Source organism: Trachypithecus francoisi, unplaced genomic scaffold (genome assembly GCF_009764315.1).
Source record: "Trachypithecus francoisi isolate TF-2019V2 unplaced genomic scaffold, Tfra_2.0 Lachesis_group11, whole genome shotgun sequence".
NCBI classification, from domain to species: Eukaryota; Metazoa; Chordata; class Mammalia; order Primates; family Cercopithecidae; genus Trachypithecus; species Trachypithecus francoisi.
The window spans coordinates 116,818,258-116,830,436 of record NW_022681456.1 but is presented as its reverse complement, the minus strand read 5'-3'; the positions used below and the strand labels follow the sequence as shown (position 1 = coordinate 116,830,436).

General features: G+C 40.8%; 1 protein-coding gene across 1 annotated transcript in view; it reads right to left on the bottom strand.

The window, feature by feature from the left end:
* Positions 1–11,280, bottom strand: part of GUCY2C (guanylate cyclase 2C) — an 82,861-nt gene extending 71,581 nt beyond the window's left edge. The window contains 3 exon segments of the mRNA XM_033222792.1: positions 748–812; positions 2,526–2,638; positions 10,550–11,280. Of these exon segments, the coding sequence (XP_033078683.1) occupies positions 748–812; positions 2,526–2,638; positions 10,550–10,766 (395 nt within the window). The 5' untranslated portion in view covers positions 10,767–11,280.
* Between the last annotated feature and the right edge of the window lie 899 nt (positions 11,281–12,179).

The following is a 12,179-nucleotide window of genomic DNA, read 5'->3' as shown; positions in this document are numbered from 1 at the left end:
CCAAAATCCATTGCAAGTGATCCTCTGCAAAGTTTTCTCTGTGCAGATGAAGGGTGATTCTTGATTCAGGGTCAGATTGAATAAGTACAAAAAAGGAACTTGAGCAGGATTTTGATTAGGGAGGTGTAATTAGCAGAACACAGTATATTTTGGTGATAATTACATTGTGTAAATGAATGAAAGAGATGAGGGTAATTTTCCCAGAGCCAGAAAAATATATTCGTTCTAGAATATATTGAGAGCTTTGTTCTGAGATAGTAAGGGCACTGTACAGAGGACTTTAACATCTCATTTATATAATCCTCAAATAACCCCATGAACTAAATATATTGTTATTTTCCCCACTTTCACAGACCTACAGGATAGAACAGAACTCTACTAATACCCTGGGGTGCTGCACTTTCTTTTGTGTTTCACAGCCCTCTACCCATACTTTTGTGAATATTTTATTTATTAAACTCCTCAAATTATCCAATTTCACTATCTTTCCTGCTTTGCTCAAAATTCTGACTTTTTACCCATACCATGTTTTCTCTCAAGGTCAGACGTTAATGACTGAACCTGGACGGCTACAGACATTCACTCCATGCTGAGCAAGGGAAGTTACCTGCATAAGAGAATGATAGTTATGGAGAGATGGCAAAATACTAGACCTCAACACCTCTGATTGTGTTGCCTTGACTAGACTGTTGTTTCTTTAAGTTGCAATATCATGTCCTGACTTCAGTTCACAGTAGTATTACTTACTACATCTGGAAGGTGGAGTATGTACATGAGGGCCCCATGAGGACACAGCCCATCCGTCTTGCATTCTGTAGGAGAGAAAACAACAATGAATTCCTAAAACTAAGAAAAGTACTCAGTAGACAGGAAAGAAGTAGCAAGGGGAAGGCTCCCAGAGGTTTAGAAAGTGGGGCCTCCCAAGATGCTCAAACTCAGAGCAGCATAGGGTGCCTTGAGCTGGACAATGATCAACTGAGGCATGGAGAGGTTCAAGAGGGAAAAGATGCTACAGGGAGGGAAGGTATTTTACAAAGGTGAGCTGACTGGAGGTGAACCTGGCTTCCTTCTCAGTGCAGGATGGGAAGAGGCAGAAGAGGGACTGGGAGGCTGTAGCATTAGTAGTGTCTGTAGGCCAGATAGTGGTGAGATGAGATTTGGAGGTGCTTTGAAGGGAGAGGGCAAGTTTCAGTTGTAGAGAGAACTATAAAACTGAGTAAAATGCTATGCAATTGATTGGGTGATTATTGATCTTATTTTCTCCTATTTTTTAAGGGGAATCTGGTTGGGACCATCTCATCGCTGGTTTTGGAGAACCAGGTTATACCTCTCTCTGTGGAGGCAGAGAAAAGCAGCATAAATTTCTGAAATTGTGATGTGGAGTTTATCGAACTATGCTTGTGCACACCTTACCTTCCCAAGATTGAGAATCACTGCTGTGGTAGCCATTGTTCCTGATGGGAGTGTGGCCTGCCTGGTTGGTGTGATATTATTGATTAAAGTTTAGAGCTATGGCTCTACTCCCAGTGCTCTGCTGCTCAGACAGCCTTTTCTTTAGTTTCTGTAGTAAGGGGGTGCATTGCACATCTGTTTGTCTCTAGAGAGCTTGTAATACTCTTTATCTCCATAAAGCTCTGGTTGGGATTGGGGTTTGGTGATTCGGAGGAGGAAGTAGGCAAGAATCTCCCTCTTCCCATTTCCATCTTTTGACATTGCAGTTACTACGTTAAGTTAGGTGTCAGATTCAACCCTTAAGCAATTAACTATGATCTGACATATGGCAATGACTTGAAACAGAGATTTCTGGTGTGGGGCCTTGAAATATGTTTTTAAACATGATTTCTCAGTTATTTCTTGAGGGACACAAAGGCAAACCAGTTTGTACTATTAAATAAAGAAACTTAAAAACTGGCTGGGTGCAGTGGCTCATGCCTGTAATTCCAGCACTTTGGGAGGCCAAGGAGGGCAGATCACTTAATCTCAGGAGTTCGAGACCAGCCTGAGCAACATGGTGAAACCCTGTCTCTAAAATAATATAAGAAATTTGCTGAGCATGGTAGCACATGCCTGTAGTCCCAGATCTTGGGAGGCTGAGATGGGACAATCACCTGAGCCCAGGAGCTCAACCTGCAGTGAGCCATGATTATGCCACTGCACTCCAGCCTGGGCAACAGAGGGAGACCCTGTCTCAGAAAACAAATAAACAAACAAACAACCCAAAAAACAAAACAAAGCAAAATTTTAAAAACAATGTAAAACAAAAGAATTCCTCTCCTTACAACTGAAAGTGTACACACAGTACATAGCCAAGGCTCTCCTCACTCTCCTGGATTCATGGAGGGCCCTGTCATTTGGGTAATCTGTAGGGATAAAGCCAGAGTCTCCTGCCTGGTACTTGGCCACTCATTCAGCTATATGGCTAGAAATGATGGGAGAGCTGCTTCATGGTTATGTGCTTACATTTCACACTAAGATTATCCGGTGCTCGTAGGCCATGAGCTGCATCCACAAAAGCAAATACTTACTGAAATTTTCCTGAGTAGGTCGAGGCCTTCACAGGTGCTGCTCCGGCAGTCACCGGAGTTATGAATCAGACCATCCGAATACATGAAAGAAGCATTCACGGTCACATTTAGGCCTGTCATCCAGAGATGAGGGAAAATAGAACACTAGTGTTATTTTTCAGTCATTTATACCAGCCATGAGATTGATTCTGGGAAAAAGTGGATATCTATTTTCAGGCCTAGGAATATTTACATCCTGGGCCCTTGTTTTACTCCAGGTCACTTTTTTCCTCTCTGTGTCTCTGTCTCTCTATGTCTTTGCATCTGTGTCTCTCTCTCTGTCAACAGTTTTATTGAGGTATAATTTATCCATCATAAAAATCATACATGTTGAGTTTACAATGCAATGACTTTTAGTAAATATATATAGTTGTGCAACCATCCACATGGTCCAGTTTTAGAACATTTTCATTGTGTTCACTGCCCTCTTCATCTTTTCACAACCCTAGATGCAGCAAGTCTCCTGTATGGACTGGAGAGTGCTGGGAAGCAAAGACATAGACATTATGATAACCTGTTCTTTCATGGTCCCCAGGTGCTGTTGCTGCCAACTTTCAGGAGGCTGCAGTCTTCCTTGGTCTCTGATCTTTATCCATCCAGTCAACAAACAGTTACTAAGTTCCTGCTATGTGCCAGGCGCTCTTCTTTGTGCTCATGATACAGCATTGAACAAAAGTTCCTGCTTTCAAGAGGCTTACATTTTCTTTGGGCGTTACTCAGAATAATGCATTTCTGATAGGGTGGTCACCAAAGCCCTAGGGGGAACTGGGACCTGTGTGAAGACTGAGCCATGCGATACATGGTTTCTCTGGTCAGAGGGAATAGCAAGGGCAAAAATCCCAGGCGGGACCCTTCTTGGCATTTCAGGGAGAACAGGGAGGCCAGTGTGGTCCTCACAGAGTAAGTGAGAGGTAGTATGGGTGAGATGTGAGGTCAGAGTGAGGGCCACACCGTGCATGACCATGTAGGCGTTTGTAAGTGCTTTCAGTTTATTCAGGATAAGAGTTTTGGAGGACTTTGAGTAGAGAAATGATATTTTCTGACTATTATTTTTAAAGGACATCTCTGGATCTTGATGCAGAGAATAGATTGTGGGGAACAGAAACAGATGCAGGGAGACTAGTGAAGATGCTCTTCATAACCTAGGTTAGATTGGACTATAGTAGTTGGAGCAAAAGTAGAGAAAGATGGTTGCATTTAGGATGTATTTTGAAGGTAGGAAATTAATAAATGCAATATGAAATATGAGAAAAAGAGGACTCAGGATAACGCCAATATTTTTGACCTGAGCAAGTGGGTGAAGGGAACTCTTATTGACCAAGATGAGAAAGAACATGGGAAGAGCAGGTTTGCTAATGTGGTGTGTGTGGTGATGGAGGTGGACAAGTCAGGTGTGAGATGCCTGTCACACTTCCAGATAGAGAGGACACTAAGCAGTTGAAATATACCCATCAGAAATAGTTATTAATGCAATCATACTTATTGATAAAAAGCTGTCACATCTGTGTCTCAGATTTACCATTCTTGCTCAAAAGGGGTGTCTTGGTCAGTTTTCTACAAATCAAAGCCTGAGACAAAAGCTTTATTGAGTTTGTCTTACCAGAGTCCCATATGCAGTAAACAGTGGGATCTGAAATTGAAGCCATGTTTGTCTCATCCTAAACCAATTATACATTTTTGATATCTCAAATCAAAACTCATGCATGAGGGAATGGCCTTTTACCAGCTTAGTGATGCATCAAAGCATTAAATCCAAAATTTATCAATGGGTATGATTATTTGTTCTCAACGAATCTTGCTGTATTACAATCTTTAGCCCCGTCTCTCCTGAAGCATTCAAGATACAGAGTAAATAGACGATGAGAAAAATACTTCCCGCATGCCCTCAGGAAGTTCCCTGCAGCCATGGCCACACTTCTCACGTGAAATGAACGTGCTTAACAGTCTAAGTGTCATCTATTTTTCCCAAAGAAGGTGCTGCAAAATTCTGTTTTCTTTCTTAGTAGACAGGGAAGGAGATTGTGTAACATTACAAAATTTTCAGAAAACCCCTTTGTCTTTAAAATACGTCCTCTTACTTTAAAATGTTTTTCATCAAGGATAAAGAAAACAAAAATGTGTTCATTGGCATCTTAAATTAGATGAGAGTTTTGTTGGGATTTCACTCTGACTCACACATTTCTCCTCTTATACATCGAAAACAAGTTTCTCTTTGAAATATCTGTTTGATCACAAGGATGGCTGGCCTTACTGACCAGAACACCATTCCTGGTGTTAGGCATTTCCTCTGTGGGCTACTCCCAAAGCCAAAGTGAATTATGTTCATTCTGGCTTGGGGTCTTTGTATAATGGAGAACTCCCATATTTAGATGAAAGCAAAGGTCTTGCTGGTGATATCCCAGGGGATTGCTAGGCACCAGGTTTTAGAAGGTAATAGCAGAACCATTTGACCTCAATCTGTCTATTACATTTTGGTTCCTTCCAGTAAAAAATAATCAGGACAAATGTCTGATTCCTAAGCAGGGATGTTCTTAAGTTTGTCAAGTCCACAAGGAGTCTGGAAACCTCAGTCCATAGTCCGGGATTATGAGTGATTTCTTATGTGTTCTTGTACAAGCCATTTTAATTTCTCTGACTTAGTTTCTCGCACGTAAAATGAGGTTTAAACCAAGTTTGTAAAATTGGATAATTTTTAATCACCTTTAAAAGAGCAAAGCGTGTCTATAATAGAAGTTGTTCTTCTGAACAAATAAGAATGTTTTAAAAGGTAGATACTTGTTCTTTCAAAGAATGGAGGAGTCTTTGTACTTCTACAGCCACTTGAGAGATGTCTACTAACTAGGGTGCAAGTCGTGCCTTGCTTTTTTAAGTTTGAAAACCCTGATACTTTATTTATAAGACAGCTTAATGAGAGATGCCAGTAGTTTGGTAGGACTAGCCAAATAGGAGACGTCAATATAATTAGACCAGTCAGGGATATTTAATGGAAGAGAAGAGGGGAGTGATGGGTTTAACAGCAATTCACACTTAATTGAGTGTAACCATGAGCCAGCTTCAGTACTAAGCCCCCTATGCCCTTTATTTTATTTAATTCTCATGCCAATAGAGAGGATATAGATAATTTGAAATGAGGAGAACAGAATGAATGAGGCTATAGTGCACCTGGAGGAATGGCAGAGGGCATGTGAGGAACTATAGAAAATAGGGTTGGAGAGGGTCTTGGAACACTGCAAGAGGACTCAGAAAGTGACGTGGAGGGTAGCACAAAGTCACAGGGAGATGGCCACACTTGCAGCTCCTCTCTCTTGACCTCCTGTCTCTATGAGGGCTCTGTTCTCTCCTACCACCATGAGGGACAGTGAAAATGACACTTTAATAATCCAGTGCTCCAGGCAGCCCATGACTGACACAGCTAAACTGAAGTAGAAACTCGGGCACAGTGCCTGGGAAAAAGGGAACCAACATCTGTTGAGTGTGACCTTAGATAAGTGACTTCCCTACTGAAGCCCCAGTTCCTCATTCACTTATTAACAGAATAGAGCCAGGTGGTCTCTTTCACTATATGCCTAACTTTGGGCTATGATTTTTTACAGGTATTTTTTCACTTAATCCTCTCTGAATCCTTCGAGGTAATATTTTGTCATCCTTATTTAAACATGAGACAGTGGAGGTCTGGAGAGGTAGATTAACTTGTTTAAGGCTACACAGCTAATAAGTAGTAGGGCAGGGATTTGAACTTAGGGAAGTCTAATTCTAGAACTTGATATGCTGTAGAATAGCAGTTCTCCAAGTATGAGCCACTGAGGTACCTTTAGTCCCTTTCAGGGCATCCATGAAGTCAAAGTTATTTTTATAATTATACTAAGACATTCCTTACTTTTTCCACTCTCTTTCTCTGATGAGCATATGATAGGGTTCTCCAGAGGCTATACGACATATATTATTGCAACAGATTGAATGTAGAAGCCAATATGAGAATACAGATATCTACCATTAAGCTTGACATTAAAGACATTTGCAAAAGTGTAAACCAGCCTTCTCACCCGCTTGTTTTTTTTTTTTTTTTGGCTTGAGAAATATAGATTTTCTTTAACAAAAATATTATTTATGTTTACAGGTATTTATTTATTATTTTTGATGAATTTATAAACAAATGTTTAAAATGTTTCTCGGTTTTAATTTTCAATACAATCAATACTGATACATGTAACCACATAAAAACTCTTCAGCACCCTCAATAATTTTAAAGAGTTTAAAGAGGTCCTAGGCCAGGCGCGGTGGCTCAAGCCTGTAATCCCAGCACTTTGGGAGGCTGAGGCGGGCGGATCACCTGAGGTCGAGAGTTCAAGACCAGCCTGACCAACATGAAGAAACCCGGTCTGTACTAAAAATACAAAAAATTAGCTGGGTGTGGTGGTGCATGCCTGTAATCCCAGCTACTCGGGAGGCTGAGGCAGGAGAATCGCTTGAACCTGGGAGGTGGAGGTTGAGGTGAACCAAGATCGCATCACTGCATTCCAGCCTGGGCAACAAGAGTGAAACTCCGTCTCAAAAAATAATAATAATAAATAAAAATAAATAAATAAACAAATAGGTCCTAATACCAAAATATTTGAGAACGGCTTCTATGGAGCATAGTATAATATGCTGCCCCTCAATATTTTACTTTTATGTGTACTATTTTCTCTTATTTTTAATTTGGTGGGGGTAATATCTTCCTTTTTATCACTCCAGAACTCAAGTGATTTCTCTAGAAAATACTAAACATTTTTCGGACAATGACATAACTTCAAATCAAAGGTTTACTTTTAAAATAAGCTATTTCCCCCACTGCGACTTTTCATCCTACCGGCACTGTCCGTCCCACAATGATATCTCATTCCTGGGAGGATAGGAAAGCTGGACAATATGGGGTGAGCTCAGAACTCTCTCTTCCTATCTAAGGCTTTAAGGATGGGGTTGGACCAACATGGACCAACATGAAGCTGAGGCCTCTGTGCTAGGGTCTAGGAGTGGGACCAGCTCAGCATGAGGGAGCACACCCAGGGTATGGGTCATGCGATTAGCCTTGGAACCATACATCCTCAGGGAGGTGATGTCACGAAGTCGAAGGAATCTCTTTTTTTCATGTTCTTTCCCGTTAGATCCTGAATGTTCTTCGAGATCCTCAAAGCTTTTCTGATTCCTAGAAAAAATACTGATCGTTTCCCCTTGGAACATCACCTATAATGCCTGAACTTTTACTTTTCTTCAATGTAATCCTCAGATATATTGTCTTAAATTTTTTCCCAAATAATGATGCTCAACATGTTTAGAACATGAGCTATCTTTCCCCCCAAAACCTGTACCTTTTGTGTTTACTATACATGCATATCCATCCAACAAAATGCATTAACAGATGTAAAAGTCTCGACATCACAGCTCATTCCTTCATTTCCATAGAGCTCTCCACTTAAATGATCCATTTAACAACCTGCCCACTAATAACTGTATTTTACAAATGACATGAGTGAAACCTGGAGATGATAAACAACGCACCCAATGTCACTCAGCTGTAAATAATGGAGTAGGAATTCAAATTCAGGTTGTATGAGTCAGGGACCAAGGCTCTAACTAATATACTATATTATTATTTTAGGTGCTTGGTTATGTGTTCTAGCAGTAGCAACAGCACAGCAACAATAAAAACAACTATATTAACGTCCTCAACAATAACAACAACGACAACAAAAACTACCATTTATTGAGTTCCTACTATGTTTCCGTCACTGAAGGAGGTACTTTATATGAGTTTTCTGATTGAATCCACATGCTATCCATATGAGGTAACTACCACTTATTCTAATTTATAGGTGTAGGAACTCAGGTTCCAAAAATTTAGCTGCTTAAGGTCATACCTGTCATAGAATGCTCTGGCTGGAAAATAAATCAAGATCTGTCAGGTTCCAAATATCTGCTTCTAACCATAATGTTCCACTGCCTTGTTTTAGTTAGAAAGTTAGTTCACACTGGATAAAGATATTACGATGGATTCCAAAGAGTGACCCATGTACTCCCTGGGATCAGACAGATGTGGGTCTGAATTTCACTTCAAACAGACAACCTACATTACCTTAGCAAAGTTGTTGCACTCCTGCCGTGAAACCAGTGTCAACCATGCTAACGTCACAGCGGTGGTGATTAAAGACGTGATGTAATTGAAGTATCTAGAACTTAGCTACCCCATGACAGGTACTTAGTAACTGAAGAAACCAAGGTTCAGGGAGACTAACCCAGGATCACAGAGAGAGAAAACTTTGGGGCAGGAATCCCAATCCGGGTCCTCAAAGGACAAATCAAGTGTTCTTTCCATTGCACCACATTGCCTTGGTAAATAAGGGGATTTTACTAAATGACCTCCTTGTTCCATTATGGCTCTAGATCAGATCCATTCACTTATGTGTGAATCTAGTTTCAGAATTGCAGAGATGTTGTATGTGCACAGAAGTAACTTATTATTCATATCTGAACAGCTGCCCTACGTCCACAGAATTTTAAATAGAGAAAATTAAGACATACCATCCTTAAAACCACAAATAACCATTAACATGCATTAAATACTCACTGACTCAGTAAGTCTATTTCTGGTAATCTAATCTCAGGGAATGGAGAAAAACTACATGAAAATATTTGTTGAAGTATTATAAAAATAATGAGAAGTTTAAAACAAATGAAATATCCTACATCAGAGAATTATTATATATATTAACATATTAGGTAATTTATATCCAGTGGATATGATACATACTTGATATTATAATATCCAGTGGATATTACACATCAATTCACGTGATGACTAGAAAGGCCATGCCGCTCTAGGAAAGTCACTTGTGCAATAATGTGAAGTGAACCAGAAGGATTCAAAATTGTTTCTATGCCATAGTGATCACCAACCACATTCTTAAAAACAGGAAACTAAGAAGCACATGAAAACAGACTGGAAACCTCCAGGTGGCTGGGAATCATGGATGCTTTTTTCCCCCTTTATTTTACACATTTTATGTAATGTTATAAAATTTATTTTTATAACTAAAAGATACAATGAAGAACTGCAACAATGAATTTGATTGCAAATGTTTTGTATTAACTATGTCTGGTAATGACAGCCACAGGAAATGTAAAGAGTGAACAGGCCACCCTGTCTCTACTAAAAATACAAAAATTAGCCAGGCGTGGTGGCAGGCGCCTATAGTCCCAGCTACTCGGGAGGCTGAGGCAGGAGAATGGCGTGAACCCGGGAGGTGGAGCTTGCAATGAGCCGAGATCATGCCACTGCACTCCAGCCTGGGTGACAAAGTGAGACTCCATCTCAAAAAAAAAAAAAAAAAAAAAAAAGGTGAACAGTCTAGAGACAAATGTCTTTCTCTGGATAAAAGGCCCAAAGAAAGATTTGGTGTCTATGTGAAACTGACTGTCTGAATTCATCTTCTTGATTAGTATCCCTGTGAAATCTTAGGTCTAGACCAAATCTTACCTCTGTGTACAGAAGGAAACATGATGCCTTCCTGGAACTGGGCAATAAACTGAATTTATTTTTATTTATTTTCTTTTTGAAGAGATGGAGTCTCGCTATGTTGCCCAGGCTGGTCTTGAACTCCTGGGCTCAGTGTCCCTCCTTCCTTGGCCTCCTAAAGTGCTGGGATTACAGACGTGAGCCACAACATCTGGCCTAAACCCAGTTTTAACTGGGACATTTCACTGCCGTGAACACTTTACATTTCCTGAGTCAGGGCTAGTCCCAGAGCAAGATGAAGTGTGAGTGAGCACAGCATAATAGGGTTCAAATTCTTCTCTCTAAGGATCTACTGTCATGAAATAGAAAGGGGTTTAGGTACAGCCCTTAGAGAAAGTTGTGTGATCAGACAAACACAAGGTCTTTGCTTAGCAACATTTTGTCCCCAGAGGTAGTAACAGAGTGGAGGAGGATTCTATTAACATTTTCTTACCAGCGTTTTGCAGACGTCCTCTCACTATTTCCAGCCCCTCATTCACCGCATCTTCCACGTTTTCCAGGGGCTCTGCAAAGGCTGAGTTGCCCATCATCAGGACGCTGATTTCATAGCTGCCGTTGTGGCAGTTCTGACTCACCTGGGAACTCCAGGACAGCCACCCGGGCTGGAAGAGCAGTGACCACAAAACCAAGTCCAACAGCAATGTCTTCATGACCCCGATCACGTTAGAACCATACTCCTTGTGCCTACTTGCTTTGCTGTATTGGGCTCCTCGGGAGGCAGGGAATCCAGATGGTCAGCCTCTAGTGGAGTCCCTCAGCCCACTCTTCCCCACGCTTCTCTCTGATCATGCCCAACTGGTAACATGGGCCGTGGAATACAGCCTGCTTGCCAGTAATTAGCAGCTACATTATGGCAGGAGATAAACCAAAGTTCACTTTGTGTTTGCACCCAGAAAGGTCAGAGCTATAAACAGAGATTACCTGGGCCTCACCCAATAAAAATGCAATAATTTTTGACGCATCACTGGGAAGAGGGAAAAGAGAAAGAGGGCAATATATCACATACATAACAAACTTTGTGAAATGGAAAATAAAGGTCAAAGGGCTTTAGGAAAACACAGCTACAATGGACTATTAGTGCTTAGGTTTTAGCTGCACGTCGAAACGAAATCCTTAACTAGGAAGAGCTGTGTTTCAGTCACTCAAGCAGCAACTGTAAGTTGCTGGGATACATGTGCAGAACATGCAGATTTGTTATGTAGGTATACACATGTCATGGTGGTTTGCTGCACCCGTCACCCTGCCATCTACATTAGGTATTTCTCCTAATGCTATCCCTCCCCTAGCCCCCCACCCCCCAACAGGCCCCGGTGTATGATTTTTCCCTCCCTGTGTCCATGTGTTCTCTTTGTTCAGCTCCCACTTATGAGTGAGAACACGTGATATTTGGTTTTCTGTTCTTGTGTTACTTTGCTGAGAATGATGGTTTCCAGCTTCATCCCTGTCCCTGCAAAGGACATGAACTCATCCTTTTTTATGGCTGCGTAGAATTCCACGGTCTATATATGCCACATTTTCTTTATCCAGTCTATTATTGATGGGCATTTGGGTTGGTTCCAAGTCTTTACTATTGTGAATAGTGCTGCAATAAACATATGTGTGCATGTGTCTTTATAGTAGAGTGATTTATAAGCCTTTGGGTATATAGCCAGTAATGGGATTTCTGGGTCAAATGGTATTTCTGGTTCTAGATCGTTGAGGAATTGCCACACTGTCTTCCACAATGGTTGGACTAATTTACACTCCCACCAACAGTGTAAAAGTTTTCCTATTTCTCCACATCCTCTCCAGCATCTGTTGTTTCCTGACTTTTTAATGATCACCATTCTAAGTGGCAGGAGATGGTATTTCATTGTGATTTTGATTTGCGTTTCTCTAATGACCAGTGATGATGAGTTTTTTTTTTCATGTTTGTTGGCTGCATAAATGTCTTCTTTTGAGAAGTGTCTGTTCATATCCTTTGCCCACTTCTTGATGGAGTTATTTGTTTTCTTCTTGTAAATTTGATTAAGTTATTTGTAGATTCTGGATATTAACCCTTTGCCAGATGGATAGATTGCAAA